The sequence below is a fragment of the Rutilus rutilus genome (genome assembly GCF_951802725.1).
Source record: "Rutilus rutilus genome assembly, chromosome: 11".
In the NCBI taxonomy this organism is placed as follows: domain Eukaryota; kingdom Metazoa; phylum Chordata; class Actinopteri; order Cypriniformes; family Leuciscidae; genus Rutilus; species Rutilus rutilus.
In genome coordinates this window covers 15,772,518-15,790,924 of record NC_140216.1, presented here as the reverse complement: position 1 = coordinate 15,790,924, position 18,407 = coordinate 15,772,518, and the positions used below count along the sequence as shown (strand labels likewise).

Below are 18,407 nucleotides of genomic sequence, written 5' to 3'. Positions count from 1 at the left end.
CTCCCAGTGTGAAAAGGCTTTAGGGGGCTCAATCAGTGGGACTTTGATGTCGACTGCAGCTGTAATGATTTCATATTGTTCCAGGGATTTCTCTAATCCACTACACTTTCATTAAAATCCCTCACTCCATCCTGTCTTCTTCTGAGGCGTCGGACAGAATCGGCCTCCTTTCGTTCATCTCTCACTCTCTTTTTTTTGACATTCGCTTCAGTCCTTCTCTTTCGCTGCAATATTCATTGGGAAGTTATAACTGTAGATGCTAATTCAATTTGAGATGTTGGAAATCATTCCATGCAAAGCTTTAATTAGTAAATTATGAGGTTCAGGAACAAGAACTAGTGACGGATATAGCAGAAGGGTCACGAAACAAAACAAAAAAAGTTTGGTCTGACACACTAAAACTTCATCACTCCCATCAACAAAACAAATGGTGGTTGCAATTCAACGTCAGACATGCAGGTCTAGTTGTGTTTGTGGAAATACAAATTGCTGTATTAACTATCCACATCCTCAAAATTAATCTAACACATTCCTATTCGTGAAAACACTCTGTTCTCTCTAGTCTGCAAGTACCCTTTGTCTTGTTGTGTCATGACACTTGCTTGCAGTACAGATTGAGTGTGTTGTGCATTGAAAAAGCATTACAGTAATGGTTTTCAATTAAGATGCATTGGGGTAAATGAATATGCAAACAAGACTATTGTGCTTCTGTAGCAAGGAAGATTCCCTCCTCTATGAAAAAAAAAAAAAACTAGTGAAACGCAAGAAATAGTGTACCGTGCCCGCCTCTGTTCTATGATTAACCAAATACTGCATTGCTACTTTTCGTTTTACATTTTTATGGCGATATCACTTGACAACATTATAATCATTATATTTCTCATGAAATATACACAACCATTCAAAAGTGTGGTGGTCAATATGATTTTTAAAATGAAATTAATACTTTTATTCAGCAAGGACACATGAAATTGATCAAAAGTCAATTATAAGGGCATTATAAAGACATTTTAAGTACATAAGATTTTTAATTTTAATAAATGATGATCTTTTAAACAAAAATTATAACGGTTTCCAAAAAAAAAAAAAAAAAAAAAACTATTAAGCAGCAGCAAAAACTGTTTTCAGTATTGAGTAATAATAAATGTTTTTTCTTGAGCAGAAAATCAGCATATTCAAAAGATTTCTGAAGGATCATGTGACTGACATGTGACATGTAACTGGAGTAGCTTTGCCATCAGAGAAATTAATTACTTTTTAAAATGTTCAAATAAAAAAACTTTACATTTACATTATATAAATAGTAATAACATTTCACAATATTTCAGTTATTACTGTACAATTGTTTTAAAGCTTATGAGGTGAGGCTAAAATCAGTGCCGGATCCAAAACCAAAGGTGCCAGTATAACACAAATTAAGCATCAATTCTAGATATTATGTGTCTATTGGCTTGGCATACTGAGGCTCAAACTGTTCAGAGAAGACAAAAGCACTCTTTGCTGATCAGATAAGAAAACACAGTGCCTCATTATTGTATTTATTCAGAGGATGGAGGGAGAGAAAGAGAAATCCAGCGATAGAGACCGCAACAAAGAGCGTGAATATCAGAATGCGGTGATATCTCACCATCAAGACCTGATTACAAAGACCGTGATCATATATAAAGATAAAAGAGAAGTCAGCTCAGTTTGGCTCTGGCACTAGTGACTGTATTGTGTAAATCTAGTGTGAACAAGCAAGATAAAGGCACCTCCCAAAATGGCATTATTACATTATCAGATTTCATGCTTTTAAAGAGGACAAGGCTTATTACAGTACATCACTTGGCTGCACCTTTCAGACTCACTGTATTTTGTCTTACACTGTTGCAAATGTGACATATAAAAGGTAGATTTTTTTTGTGGAATTCAACAATTCAACATGCATGCATGCAACTATTTGAAATATTTCACTGTGCACAAAAAAATAGAAGGAGGTTGTTTATAGTGTTTATCGCAAAGTATAAGCAGTGTGCAAGTATTCCATTCTGAATGTATATCTAGTGAACTGCCTACCTACGCCATTTATGACGACAGATGCTTCTGATTTTGGGACTTTCTGAGCCCACTCAGAATGGAAAATGTTTATCTGTTTTGTTCATATTCTACACTTTTAAAAAGTGTACTTTGTAACAATGTCAAATTATAACTTTAAAGTGCATTTTAAAATAATTGTTTTTAATAATCTTTTGCCATGCTTTAAAGAAGTACACTTATTTTGATGCGTTGACTAATATTAAGCACATGTAAAGTGATTAAATTAAATTATTTGATTAAAATTTAAACTGTAGTGTGTTATTTAATATTACATTTAAAGTTAATATGCTTTAAAAGTACTAAATTGCAACTTCATTATCACAAATGTGTAATTACAAATATATTTTAATACATAACATGCATGTTGAAATTACAATTTAACTTACCATAAATGCTTGTCAGTACATTGAAGTAAACAGAAGCAATTATAAAATTACATAAAGATAAACTGAGAAACTCTAAAGCTCAACTAATTGCACTTAATATAAATTTTAACTATAAAATGTTTTAATTTAATTGTAACTTAAGTGTCTGAAAACCTCACATTTAGTGTGCACTGAAGTATATTCTTTTAAAGTATATTATTTCCATAATAAGGACTATTCCTAAAGCCTACTTCTTTTTCACAAGAGTATGTTGAATTGTATAAATGTAAGGTGTGTTAAGAGGGTTGAGACGTGATTGGACAGCTGTCTTACTTGGACCGTCCCATTCCTCTGCTGTCAGTGGGCTGGGCTCTACTCTCTCTTCTTGTCCATCACTGTCTTGTTGTTCTACCTTTAAACTTCCGCCCATTTCACCTGTAAAAAAAAGACATCAAAGCTTAGCTGTATGTGAACAAACGGCTAAATCGTAGCACAATCACTAAACCGGACAGTGACGGCCGTTCTGGCTCTCGCACCGGCAGCAGCTGTTCATTTTTTTGTAATTCCAATATGCAGTTTCTCATTTTGGATTCTTTCAAGTGTCTGCTGTGGGATTTGACGCTCGTTTCTTTGGAGAGAATGGAAAAGAGACAGAGAGCAAGTCCCTGGACCCACCTTGATCACAGACTCGCTGCCTGTGTTAAGCCCTGTGACGAAACTTATTGGAAATGTTTAATTACAGTGTTGGGAAAGAAATTAAGCTACAAGATGATTCCTTAATTAAGCTGTGATTAAGGATTTTCTGCCTTTGGCTCTGACACCATGGGCAAAGTACTATTTAACACCGTCACAGGCAAGAGAAGTTAACTCCAAGAACAGGCCTATTTACCTCAGATCCTCATTCAACTTCTTTCACACACACACACACACACACACACACACACACACACACACACACACACACACACACACACACACACACACACACACACACACACACACACACACACACACACACACACACACACACACACACATGCACAGAGGGAATCAGTCCATGTCCTCTGCGGACAGGAAATTCCTTTCTAGCGACAGGAATGGATAAAACCTTATGATCTTAAAACTCAAGCTGAATAAATACAGGGAAAGAGCCAAGTATTAAACCTTCTTGAGGGGACAAGACAGCCCAAATACCACTTAAAAGCTGGTGTGAGTTCAGATAAGGGGGTTTTAATGTATTTAGACAAATTAAAAGTAAAAAAAGAGCAATATATTAACAAAACATATGGTAAAATAAGAGCCAATAGGATTTTTGGAAATAGACGAGTAGGTGCTGACATATTCTCAACACACCTTAACTGGAAACGTGAAATTTTTACAGATCCATTTGTTCTGGAGTAATTAATTGATTTGTTAATTGTAAATATTAAATCATTACTTTATCAAGGTGTCATGATCTATTCTGTTATTTTTTACATTTATACTGTTCACAGATTAACTGTTCTATTATATAACTTAGCACGTGTAATGAACCTCAACCGGAAAACTGACGTTTTTACATATTTATTTATTCGTGCTCGAGTAATTAATAAGCATTCCTGCAGTCCAGAGAGCGGCTCGAAATGACCCCGCACTGAGGAAATCATACACGCTAAATCATAACTCATTTTCATCAGGTATAGGTGTCATGATCTATACTTTTACTTTTGACATTTCCATTATACGGTTCACAGATTCAAAAAGCAATTATGTGATCAAGTTTGAAGGGGGGGGTGGGTGTTCGAGAAAAACAATAAATATTCAAAAATGTTTCTTTGCCATTGCTCTTCAAAACTTAATAGGTCAAAACATATGAGAAAATGAAAAAGAATTGCCCCTCTTCCTTTTCAACAAGAACAAAAGGAAACCGCCACACATCGTTCCGCCAATTTTGAACAAAAAAAAACAGCGAAAGTGATTGTTCTTTTGAAGATTGCATGCTCGAAGGCAAAGCAGGTAGTTTACGCAGTTCACTTTGCCGTAGCAAACTTTTGGACGTTGGGGATAGCGAGACAGGCATTTCAAAGAGAAGATTCATCGTTTACAAATAGAAAAGCATAACGTTAGGACGCTGAGTGAATTTCAAATGTCTCGGGGGTCTCTGAATTATCCCGTTGTTACGGTGAGGTGTGGCCGGCAGAAACGCCTGTAATTGAATTTCAGTTCAAAGAGATGATGCTATTAGCTCGAGTTTGATGGTGGAAGCCTGCAGCAAATACCAGCAACTCTGTTGTTATTTACTATGACCAATAACCCTGTTAGTAACATATACAGTAGGTCTTCCCTCAAAATGCCATATTTCTTCAATCTTCTCTTTCATATTCAAATTCAATTTCAGCACAAAACCAAACATTGCTTTGAGCTAAAGGGGTGGTGGGAAGGTGCGAAAAGATTGTGTGTTCTAAAAAAGGTCTGATACTTCTAACATTTACAGAGGATTGTGGAATACAATATGAAATATATATCCATCTATACTGGATTACAGTAGAGATGTGTTTGTTTACGTATACACATATAATTGTAGTGAATTGTAGCAGACTTCCAATCAGATACATGCTACCTATCACCGCAAAACATAAACATGCTGATGTGTATTTGTGTTTTAGAGTACACTTTATTTTACAGTGCCCTTGTTACATGTAGCTACTATAGTAATAACTATAAATTATGCATAATTACATCATGAAACTAACCCTAAACCAAACCCTCATCCTAACCCTTGCCCTATAATTAGTGCATGTAGTTAATTGTAGAAGTGTAACCGTATATTTTAACAGTCTCCTGAGCTATTAAAAGCAAGCTCTGGGCAATAAAAGTTTCTCTTTGTCTCTTTGTGCTGGGAAATGAGCTCACCATTCTTCAAGTGTTCTCCGTCTTTAGAGATGATGTTCTCTGGGTCAGAGAAGTAAAGTGGGTCGTCCTCCACAGACCTGTCTTCTTCTTTCGATATCTCCTTCTTCTCACACACTGTCTCCTCAGACTCTGTCTCAAGCCCATTTTCAAACATTCCTGTCAAATAATGGACAAACAAATGCGCAACTTTAACACTTCAGAAGATGATAAAGGGAATTCATCTTTGTACTAAATTGCATGTTAATTGCATGAAATGAAAATGTATTGTAGTTTAAATTTATATTCAATGCAATTAGCTGAACTTTAGAGTGATTTTTTACCTACTTAAGTAGGACTTAAGTACATCTTTAATTGTAATTTCATAATTACTTCTGTTGTCATTGAAATATGGTTAAAGTGTAACCCTGAATATACTGACAAGCATTTATGGTAAACTAAAATATACTTTGATATCTATTGATATTTCTATTGAAATGCCTATGTCGTATATTTAAATATACTGTAATTACAAGTGTGCATTCGATGGACACTTTTCTATGCCATGAGGCCACAGGAGAGGATTTGTGAATGACAGTGAATGACCCTGGTAGGTCACATGATAATGACAACAATGTCGTACGTCCGGATTACAACTATACTACACACATTCAGAATTAGCATCTAGAGAGTATGCGATTTTGCATTCCATAGTCATGAAAGTGTACTCTCTTTAAGTAATTAAGTAATCTAATGTCCTTAATATTATATAATCTGCAAGTAGATATGGGCCAAATCAAAGTAAGTCTGATCTCTAAAAAAGCAACAGTACACCTCTCTTCAACAAGCAACATGTCATCATGTCCATCAAACACTGTAGGATGCAAACGCCACTAACAAGTCATAAACCATGTGCACCTTGCAAAATATGACAGTACATCTCTTTTATAATGTTTTTGTACCTTTCATAAGTATAAATGAAGGCAACTGCAAAGTGTTCAAGCAACGCCAACACAGGAACAGATCCAAAGCCTAAGGTTACGTCTGCTCCAAGATAACTTGTTCACGCAAGCAGCAGCATTGAAGGTAGACATAGCACACTTTCTTATGAATTTGCCTTATCAGTGGGTACAATGTTGATTTTTCATTTGCTTGCCATGCCTTTGGGTGGTACACCCATGCAATCACAAAGTTCATTTTTCTCTGTTTGATTAATTTCTTTCCTCTGTCAGAAAAAAAAAAAGACATTGGCAACATTCTATCAAGAGAGTCCTTTTCCCTTCCAGCTGTACCAACTTTGATATTTGCATATTAATTTTTTTTTTTTTCTTCAATCGGAGGGCATGAGGAGTAACACCCACCTGAACGAAATTAAACAGAAGTCTTTTTCACCTTTGATATTAAAATATTCTGGCTTCTACATTTCCATGTTTACAGGGATGAAAACTGTAAGGATGAATGTACATTCAGTGAGAGAGTCTGTGTTTTTTTTTTTTTTTAAACATGTTAAAGGTTTTCATTTAGGGTTAGGTTTTTCTTTGTGTGTGTGTGTGTGTGTGTGTGTGTGTGTGTGTGTGTGTGTGTGTGTGTGTGTGTGTGTGTGTGTGTGTGTGTGTGTGTGTGTGTGTGTGTGTGTGTGTGAGTGAGTGAGTGAGTGAGTGAGTGAGAGAGAGAGAGAGAGAGAGAGAGAGAGTGCTGTGATGTTGTGATCTGGGTGAGTAAACCCTTTCTTTTCATTAGCTTTATGAATGGCCCTTTTGTAGGAGGGCAGCAGTGACTGTGTGCATGAAAGGAATCAAGACACAGATGTAATGAGAGGAGACGTGCTGAACAAGGTCACCGTTTTACCATATTTGATCTTGTAGCAAAAACAAAAATGTTCAGCCTTCCCCAAAGGACAATGTTATTGCTCAGAGGTTACTCCTCCACAGCTCAGAAGACTTGATGAAGCTCCCACTTAGGCATAAACTTTAGTATAAAAAGATTTCTTCGAAATTATTCCTTTGGAGTATAAATAAAAGTGCTCAGCAGACGATCTAATCTTTGAATAATTTATTGGCAAATCTTTAACGGAGTTCTAAGAGAAACTATAGATATTGAATACACTGTTTTATAGTTATACAGCTTATAGATTTTCAAGGTAAATAACTGCAAAATGACCAGTACATTACAATAATATCATTCAGTATTTAACTGTGATATGCATTGTTTCATGGATAGCTTGTCACATCACAGTATCTTTTTATGAATTGATCCCATGACTGTAAGTTACCGTATTACCGTATATACTGCATCTGTGAATTTTCCTTCCTATAAGTACCTCTAAAAAAATCTGACATTTAGATTTTCAGATTTGATATTTCTGTTGATTTTCTGTTTCAAATGTTTGTTGAGAATGTGTGTTTATTGACTAATTTTACTTCTGCAATAATTCAAACAGAATTTGCAATAAATAATCATGCTGAGCTTGGAAAAAGAACGCTTGGTGACGTCAGCCAAAAAGGAAGGGCAATTTGGAGGAAGAGTAAGTTATTATAATTTGATTACAGTTTAAATGGAGATTGTTTTTGGCATAACATGCACTGACAACAAAAAAATAAGACTATAAAGAAATATGAAGTAAGTAAATAAGGTTATATTGACTTTAAATTTAACAAACAGGTCACTATTTAAGCGCTCATGCTGTTTGCAATCTCCTAACCCCCTTCCACCAGAACACACTGCACTTAAAATCCATCTAGCCACTGAAACACTTCCTCTAAAACACACACACACACAAAGCTGAAAACACACTAAGTGAAATATGCAAGTATGCGGGCATGATCTGAGTGACTGCTAATTTCATGCTTGGATTTGCTGCTCGCCTGCGATGTTGGAGGCGTGTGTTTGCATGGTGATAGCGGCCCGGCTCTGTATCAGCTGGCTTCAGTGTAGAGCCATGCTGCCCCGTCGCACACCGCAGCCAAAAGCAGGACGCTCTCCAGCGCTCTAATTACACCTGAGCTAATTCAATCTGACAGCAGCGAGCCGCATGGAAATCAGCCTTCTTTTCCTTGTCATTTCAGCCTCCTCGTTCTATTCTGGTATTTTACAGTATAGTTTATACATCTGGCCAAAGATTGATGAGTTAAAATGGTGCACGAGACAAATTTTCCTACATTTGTCAAAATATGCAGAATACAACACAGAATACTGTATCCCACAATGCAATGCACTTAACTTGACCTTCCATTTCCAATTTGATGAATTAATGACAGTAGAATCAACTTTTGTAAATTTTAACATTTGTTTTTTTACTTTTATTTTATTGGACTGTCAAAAGTTAAAACGCATTTAAAAAATGCTAAATAATTGTTTTATTTTTAAGATGGCAACTGAATGGCCCTCACTGAATTAAACTGAATGAGGTCATGTTACAGTAAAATAGCACACTATTGTGTTGTTTGATACATTAACTGCGTACTGTTTCACACGTATTTTAGTTTATTAGTATGCCAGTGTTGCATTAAGATCACACCACTTACACTGTGCAAAACTGTGTATTGCAAACATGCACATCATCCAAAAAGTGACCTGGCCCTAATTTAATATCTGCCATTTTTAAATACAGTTTGCTTTAAGGACAACATAACACAAAAACTAAGATGCATCATATGCATGCTTGATTGCATTTCCAAACAGAATCAAATTTTCCATGCTTTCCTCTGTGTGAATGTCAGATTTGAATTCCTCCTCCTAAACATCGGCACAACATCAAACAAACAGCTGTGGCAGTCTGCCACTGTATTGCATGCCCGATCACCTCATGGCATAACATCTCATTCTCAGTCATTCTGCTGGGTGAAGGAGTAGATGGACCAGAGAGATGTAGAGAATGGAAATAAAAGGAGAAAGAGACAAAGAAAGAGAGGGTTCAGAAAAGTTGTGAGCCAAGAAAGTAATTTAAAGTGTCTCAGGGCCTAGGAGAACATACTTGAACCTCCAGAAGACCTTTGTCAGAGCAGACGCCTCATTTAATTTGATGCAAATAATAAAATCAGGCTGAGATAGATAGGAGTACAGTATTTTCACTATGGTGTACTGTTGCGTATCTAGCCATGTGTTCAAGATGTACCCTTGTGAAAAAGAAGTGTGCTTGTTGTACTTTAAATCTTAAAAGTACTTTTTTTTTTAAACTGTACTTGTAAATGATAAGATATTAATGAAAATAAAGACCACTTGAGTCTACTTAAAGAGTCCACTTTCATGACTATGTTTCTTAACACACTTTTAAAAAGTGCACTTTGTAAAAATGTCAAATTAAAAGTTTTACTTTAAAAGACATTTAAAATCAACATTTTGTCCTGTATTAAAGTACACTTATTTTGATGTGTTGACAAACATACTAAAGTGCATGCAAAGTTCTTGGTTATAATTTAACTGTTTGTTATTCAATAAGTTATTATATTTGAAATGTAATAAATTGCAACTTCATTGTAAATGTGTAATTATAAATTTAAATACACATAGAAGTTTCAATAGAAATTACATTAAAGTATATTATTTTAGTTTACCATAAATAAGTTCATAAGTCCTACTTAAGTGTGTTAAAAAGCTTTCTAAAGTTCCGCTAACTGCATTTAATATAAATTTAAACTATATTACATTTTCATTTAATTGTAAAAAAAAAACATGCAATTAAGTGTCCGTTACATCACATTACATTCAGTTCACACAAAAGTATGTACTTTTAAAGAATTATTTCTATGATAAGTACTCTTTTTAAAAGTATAGCAAAGTGTACTTTATATATATATATATATACATACATACATATATTTTTTTTTTTTATGCAGTTTACCTAGGAACTAAATATAATAGTTTAAGCTAAGAATATAATATTATGTAACACTTTATTTTACAGTGTTGTTACTGTGTACTTACTGTAGTAATGACAGGAAATTAGCCATAATTAATTACATGCAACTAAGCCTAAACCAAACTTCTACCTTAACCTTACATTAAGTATGTTGTTAATTAATATTACTCAATATTTAATGTACTGTATAATTACACTATAACAAGGACACCTTATGAAGATTAACCTTCTCATACAGCTCACAAAGCATCTCAGTGATATACATCTTTGTTTGCTCTATGGTGGTTAGGAAGAATGAAAAATAAACCCATGACTAATCAGTCAATAATAACTATTTTTTTTCTTTTAGCATACAGAATCCCCATTAGCGATCACCATGTTCCCATAATCCCCCAACATACACATGCTCAGTCCTTCCCATGAACAGCCTTTGTGCTGCTGTATCTTTAAATGAGATTAGATGAACGATTAGTACACAGCCTAGAAACATGAATAAGATTCAGATCCCATCATATAATACACTCTCTTATCCTTGAGCTAGTATTTAAGGGAGAAGTGTAGGAACAATGACTCGTATAAGAGCTGACATCTGGATGGAGAAACTGTGTTAACTGTGATTGGAGAGGAAACAAAATGGCCTACAGCACCCTTGTCTGAAAAAAAAAACGATTTTCTGACTTCAAAGATCTGAATTCAACAAAATCAATCCACCATAAGATAATCAATTCTATTAAATCAGAACTAAAGTCTGCATTATCCAGGCATTCACTCTACTGAATGGTACATTTACATTAAAGTAGGCTATTTTATAAGACAGAGATTGAGGACATTATGATTTATTTAAATATCAACTATGATTATCCTATTGTTTAGAAGAAATACAAATAAACAAATTAGATATTATTTTTGGTATACAGTAAGATTATGGAGCTTTAAAATAAATGTAGAAAATAGTAGTATTATGTAATTTGTTTAGATCATACTGAGATCTCTGGCTTTTAAATGGAGACTTCACAAAACTCTTCTGAAAGTCTACAGGAGATCCATGTGAGAGTTTGGGTTGTTTTCCCAGGAGAAAAATCTGAGAAGCGGCAGACTTACACATAAGTCTCCGTTTACTAATTGTTAATATACTGTCTGGGTAAAACAACAGAGATATTAAAGATATCTTTTTTGTAATTTATCTGTCATGATCCTTATTCAGTTCATTCTTCATGGCAAATAAACCACTCCAAACAACTGACATGTAATTTTCTGAAAAATCCTTGATATAAACAGAAAGCATAACTATTAATTAAGCTTTAACATAATTCCAGTATCCTGGAAGCGTGCTGTGCAATCACTAAGGTAATTAAAGAACTTAAAGGCTGTCACTTGATATCAACAGCTTTGCAGACTGAACCCCAAAAGCACTTTGAATTATGAACTTTTAAGCGCAGTTCGCAAAAGATGCTTGCACAAACTTCAGCTATCACCTATTAGTCCTCCGGATTTGTGCCATTAGCGATTTTCCACTCCGCATTTAAAAGCATGCCATCACATTTGCTGTGGAGGTGCTGAAGTTAAAATTAGACCGCAGAGCTCTCTAATCCCAACAAACACCATATATTGTCGCACCAACAGCCACTGTACAATCAAACATACTTGGCTTTTTTAAATAACTCATTTATTAAGCATTTTATAAGACTTTTTATGCCAAATACCAGATCATTTTTGACCGTTTCATGTTTTTAACATCTTTGATTGGATAGACACTAATCATTAAAATGAATGCCTCCAATAAACAAACAGCTCTGAACTCTGCTGCACTATATATATTTATCTCTCCATAACTTAAGTGATATTGTAACCATCTGATCTAATTCAAACTTCCCTGCAGTACAGACTTAACACATACAGAACTCTTAACATTCACAGAAGGAAGATATACTTCATTTCCACAACTGGCCAGGAGAGAATTTGCTCGGTTGTTTGGTATTTTGAGACATTTATCAATCTACAGAAGAAAGCATATTCCAAGATCGCTCATTTGAGTACATTTATGATACATCGGCATGGTTTCACAGACAGAGCTTAGATTAAGCCAGGATTAGGACTTAGGTCAATTAGGACATTTAAGTAGCTTTTATAAACGTGCCTTAGAATTTTTTTTTTGCATCTCGAGGCTAAACAATGTCACTGATATATTTTACGATTTTTCAGTGCAAGTTGCTTTCAGTTAAAACAACTCAAACATGCATTTTAGTCTGGAATAGGCATAAGCATTGACTGTGAAACCGGAGGATAATCTCTTTAGTTTGTCAACAAAGCAATTCCTTTTTCATGGAGCATTAACAGGATGAAAATATTCAGAAGTCTCTCTCATAATATTAATGAAAGTCCTTTGATTTATGAAATAAAATAGTATAAGGAAGAGAACATGGAGCACTTTCAATAAATGGAAGAGTAAGATGAGTGAGTATTGAAGTACCGCCTTTCAAAAAGCTAAATAAGCTAAAGAAGTGAAATTATGGTTGTTTTATTTGCTGTATGATACCCTTGTTATCAGAATGTATTGCTGATTTGACATATATTGTTCAAATGTAATCTTGATCAACAGTTTTGGCAATTTCTGTCTTTCCCCATTTGAGTAGACAACTTGCCTACAGATGACATAAAAAAATAAGTTACCAAGATGGCCGCCATGTAAAATGGCATGACTTAAGGGACATTTGTGTAACTTGAAGGACAAGCTCTTTAACAAATCTTAAGTACAAACACTCTAATTGAGCCGTCTTTTTGTTCCCATTCAAAACCAAACACCAGTTTGTGCATCTGACAACAGTTATTGATTTAACATCATTGAACTCTAAAGGCTCAATGAAGGTGAGGAGAATAAAAGTGGCGTGTTCCCTTAGAGCCGCTGGACCTCACTGATAGGACATCTAGCACGGCAGGGGCATCAATGATAAAGGCTTGTCAAATAAACATCTCGCTTATCTTGTTTTTGGCATTGATTCTGTCGGCCTCTTTTAGAGCTACTGTCCCAGAGGCTGCCTACAGATGCTGTTTAAGGACAGTCTTTTGTACATTTGTATTTTTGTCCGTTGTTTTTATTTATTTATTTTTTTATTGGTTGATTGATACAGACATTTCAATAACTGAAGCCAATATCTACTGAACAATTAATTAAATACATTTAGAATATTACAAACTATTTCTCTGCCAAATGTTATGTTTTTTATATATATTTTCAAAGAAAAACTGTTTATCAAAGAATCCTGAAAAGTGTTACAATTTCCACAAAAATATTAATCAGCACAACTGTTTTCATCATTTCTAATAATAAGAAATGTTTCTTGAGTAGCAAATCAGCATATTAGAATTATTTCTGAAGAATCATGTGACACTGAAGAAAACATATGCAAACAGAAAAGTTATTTTGAATGTTAATAATTTTTCTCGATATTACTGTTTTTAAAATGTTTTTTTGATCAATTTTGCGAGCGTAAACGAGACTTTTAAACATTTTATAAACTAAAGTTTTTAAAGTTTTGCCAAACTTTTGAATGGTAGCATGTGTGTGTGTATATATAAATATTTTATATATTTTATATATTAGGGCTGTAACGATACACGTATTCGTATTGAACCGTATTGAATTGTATTGAATCGTATTGAATTTGTATTGAACCGTTCGGTTATATATATATATATATATATATGCACCATTTTTTTAAAAGTCCCTCAAGGCTGTGGATTGCAGTGATTTTACCCCTTACTGTAATGCACAGCCTCTTGTGGCTTTTTGCTTTAGACTACAATCCAGGTATTACTAATCACCGAGTTGTGGAATTGTTCTGTGCAACAAACAAAGACAAATAGTGGCTACATTCCTAAACTAGTGTCCGGATGTCTCCAAGTGTTCCTAGAGAAGGGTGAGCCAGTCGCATGGCGTTCCTGTCCTGTCCTCTCCATCTCCCCTCCTCTTTTTGCAGCCTAGTGAGCCACAGCACTTCATAGCTCATTAGTGCTGAACAGATGCTGGGGAGAAAGTTGGCACGCAATAAGCCCTCTCTTCATATTGCACTGATCTGTGAGAGATAGCTCACGAATGAGGGATGCCTCACGCTGACAGTTGGCAGATGAAGTTAATCAAAACGGATTAAAAAAAGAATAAAGGAGAGGCAACAAATCTGACATCCTTGATAGGGTATAATAATGAAATAAATTATCATATTCTGACAGCACAAAGTTAGCGCCGACAACTACGAATGACAGCCACCAAATAAATAATTTAAGTATTATGAACAATGAGAGCAAGAGAAATACTTTGACAGTTCACTGCTGCAAGAGCTGAAACTAGCTTATGTGGCAAATCTTCATTGGCAGTTACACCATATTGAAATAGATAGTTATCACATTCAGTAGTTAGAAGCATAGACAGTGGCCCCATTTGGACACTTAAAGGGCTCACCGAAAAATGAAAATTCTGTCATTAATTAGTTACTCACCCTCTTGTTGTTCCAAACAGACTTTCGTTCATCTTGAGAACACAAGAGAGCTTTCTGTCCCTCAATTGACAGCAACGCAACTGAAACTTTGACGCTTCATAAAGTTCATAAAGAGATCGTAAAACTAATCAATATGAATTGAGCGGTTTCGTCCAAATTTTCTGAAGAAACACGATTGCTTTATATGATGAACAGATTGAATTTAGGCTTTTATTCATATATAAACATTGATCAGCGAACATAAACTGAAGTTCAACCGAACCTGCTTGACCCGCGAGAACAAACCTCATTGCGGAAGCTCACAATTTTGGACTAAACCACTCAATTCATATAAATTAGTTTTACAATCTCTTTATGAACCTTATGAAGCGTCAAAGTTTCAGTTGCGTATCTGTCTGTGGAGGGACAGAAATCTCTCAGATTTCATCAAAAAGATATTTTTTTGTTCCGAAGATGAACAAAAGTCATGATGAACAAAACGGTTTGGAACGACGTAAGGGTGAGTGATTAATGACAGAATTTTTACACAATTTTGGGTGAACTAACCCTTTAAGTTACAGTTGTGGCGTATTCCATTTGTCCTCGGCAGTGGGAAAGTCCTAGTCCTTAAAAGGAACTTTTAACTAGAATGTCCCCTCAAGTCGAAGTTGAGACTGGGAAACTTGAGGGGAAGTGCAACAACCTCGAATTTAGAATCCAATATGGCTGCTCAGTGCATCAAACATGAAACAGTAGTACTTTGTTGTTTATTAGCAATTCTGTTTGTCTGTGTCTCAAACTCAGTGGTGCACGCAACATCCAACCTCTTTTTGTGGACATGATACTCGGCATTATCTGTGCAAAATCTGTGCTTTTTTATGTGTTTGTATTCCGAAAGAACAAGCACAACAAAGGTTTGCCTGGACAGGTCCATCTTAGTTTTCTGACCAGTTTACTGGAACGAGGTCAACTCGGGTGTGACGTCATTTCCAGATATGACGAGGTAAATTGAACGCAGCATTAAAAACATGTCAATATCATTGAATTAAATATCAAAATATCAATATCAGCACACAAATGCTGATTGACTCATTTCTGCAAAGACTTTTTTTTTTACTGTCAAGGTGATTTTAGTAGATGTATGTATCAGTTCACCTCATGTTCAAACAGGTATCCTAACAAAGCAACCAAAGGTAGCCTATGTCACATTAACTATGATGTGTAAATGCCGCTGCATTTTCTGAAGTGGTTCATTTTGCATTAATGATGGCCTGACCGTACATTATATGGATATCAGTTAAAAACTATTATAATATTGGGGACGAAAGAGACAAAGAGTGAATCTTTTTTTTTTCTTGCATTAGAGACAAGGCACTTTGTACTTTTAATGCCAAACTGTAGATTTCACAGACTGACAAAGATATTCAAAGATAAAATGTAGAATCAGTATTTATTGTTTCATAGACAATAAGAATGCCCTCAACGTAACAATGAAAATTAAGTTTAAGTTTGAAAGAAAAACAGATGTTATGCTAGTATGGAAACCACACCTAGACTCGTCGCATTCTGGCTTTTTAATCCGCTGTCATTTATTTGCACCGACCAACAATTTGGACAAATTTACACTGCGTATGGCCATGGAGGTGATAAGAGGTTGAGATGAACAGCTGGTACCAGCCTGTGCCTGAGATGCTGATCTGATAGCAGTGACGGCTACTCTCCCACCAAGACACCTTGGCCATCCAATCTCACTTTACCATCAAACTCTTATTACAATAAAACCCTAAACAGCAGCAGAGGGGGAGGGCTGCATGGGAAGAGAGAGAGAGAAAAAAAAGATGACCCAAAATGCCCTTTTTATCTCTCCATAAGGAGAAAGACAGATCCTTCAATAGGGCTAAAATAGTTGGAGAAAAGAAAATACATAATTTATCACCATATTATCGGAATATCCAGGCGGGCTAATAAAGAGAGTGCGGACTGACTATTCCTTGTCTTATCATGCGAAGTGGAGGATGGGGGAGGGATTATCAGGCTGGAACAGACTGCTGGCCTGGAATTCTAATGGTAATAATGGGGTCTCTGATGGTATATCTTCCCCAGCTTATCTAGCCCATTATCTGCCCTTATCGCCACAGTCATCGGGGCAAATTAATGGAGCTCTTTCAGTGCTCTGGCTTTATCTGCTTCACAGAGGGCACACCAGAGAATGGAATAGGCAAAATATGAAAATCCAGGGCGAATCGCCAGGGTTCAGATAACAGGGCAAAGTGCGTTCAATTGGGAACAAAATGTAACAAAAAAAAAGAGAGGAACGTCTCTACCCATAACAACCTCTTTGTCCTTTGCTATGAGCAGGTGGCTGGTAAAGCTGTGCTCTTTACAGGTGCTGCTGCGCTCTCTAGCCTACAGTCATTGCAAGAACTCTCTGCTGTGTGCTAGTGTTTCAAATCACTCCAGAAATATGTGGGACACGTCTGCAGATTGAGATATCACAACAACTGCCTTCTGTATAATGCAGACCTTGAAAAGCAGAAACAGACATGATGAGAGCTGATATGCCTGGACTGCTAAGCAAACAGTTTCAGCACTATAAAAACTCCAGTGAGGTGTGCCATGACTGAAAATAAATTACGTATTTTGGAGAGCTGTCCTTGTGTTATTTCAAGTCTGCTTCAATAAAAATTGAATTTCCTCCAAGCGTCAACCAAAGGTCTTCTCTGTAGTTCCGAGATGCATTAACAGATATTTGCTATTTTGCAATGTCTGCCTTATTCAAAGAAGTGTCATAGTATTGCAATTTTTACAACTTGCAGGTTGCATTATTTTCACTGCAAATACATTTTATTCATTACATTAATTTCCCACACAATGTAGGAAGTTCTGATTTAAAAATATATATTTTGCATAAATAGTGTATACTTCTCAGTTTATTAAAAGCACTGTATTAAAAGTAATAATAATGCACATGGTTTATACTTCACAAACATTGCATGCAGCCATTCAGACAAATCAAGAGTTGTACGCTACATTTCAAACTTTCCGATGATCTCAAAATTTAAATGTTCTATATTATAAAAGAAGAATAATAGTTTTTTCATACATTGAAACAAAACAAGCCTTTGATTTTCTGATCCACATCTGACTGCTCCGATCAATCAATCACTTGATCAATAGCTTAATGCATATCAAATCTCTTTAAAAGAAACGTTAGTTTCAACTTTATCTGCATTAAAACTACTACAAACAACTGTCATCTGTTTTGAGAGAGAGAGAAAAGCATGAGTAAAATCCGCGTTGGCAAACTCACGTTTGAATTGCTTTGGGTTGCTCTGTTTCCTCCGGGACATTCCTGCTCCGCGCGCTGGACTCGAGATTAAACAATGATACTGCGATTCATCCAAACACAGATAAACGCGCTGTGTGTAAGACTCGGGTGTGTTTCAGTGTCTGTCTGATTCCAGTCAGGGTTAGTTGGTGTCGTCGTGTAGAGGGTTAAGTTGTGTTGTGATCCGAGCGCACACTGACAGCGCAGATGAGCGCGTGTTGTGCTTTTGTTGCAGGAGGTTTGAACGCAGCGGTGCGCCGTAGAGCTGCAGCACCACTTACACACTCCACACACACTACAGCCAAGTCACATTCACTGCACTGTAGTATTTAATACCTTTTCGTTTTTTTTCTTCTTCTTCTTTCCTCTCAGGATGTTTTTGTATCAGGTCTAATTAAATACAGTGAAAATAGAACTTTCTGGATTCATTTTGGAGTTTT

The 18,407-nt window shown here is 35.7% G+C and overlaps 1 protein-coding gene across 1 annotated transcript in view; it reads right to left on the bottom strand.

The window, feature by feature from the left end:
* The window catches only part of zfpm2b (zinc finger protein, FOG family member 2b), a 44,600-nt gene extending 26,432 nt beyond the window's left edge, over nt 1–18,168 (bottom strand). Inside the window, exons 1-3 of the mRNA XM_084423830.1 lie at nt 17,950–18,168; nt 5,334–5,489; nt 2,775–2,876 (exon numbers count right to left, since the gene is read on the bottom strand). Coding sequence (XP_084279956.1) covers nt 2,775–2,876; nt 5,334–5,489; nt 17,950–17,989 — 298 coding nt within the window. The 5' untranslated portion in view covers nt 17,990–18,168. The remainder of the gene's footprint in view (nt 1–2,774; nt 2,877–5,333; nt 5,490–17,949) is intronic.
* Nucleotides 18,169–18,407: the final 239 nt, after the last annotated feature.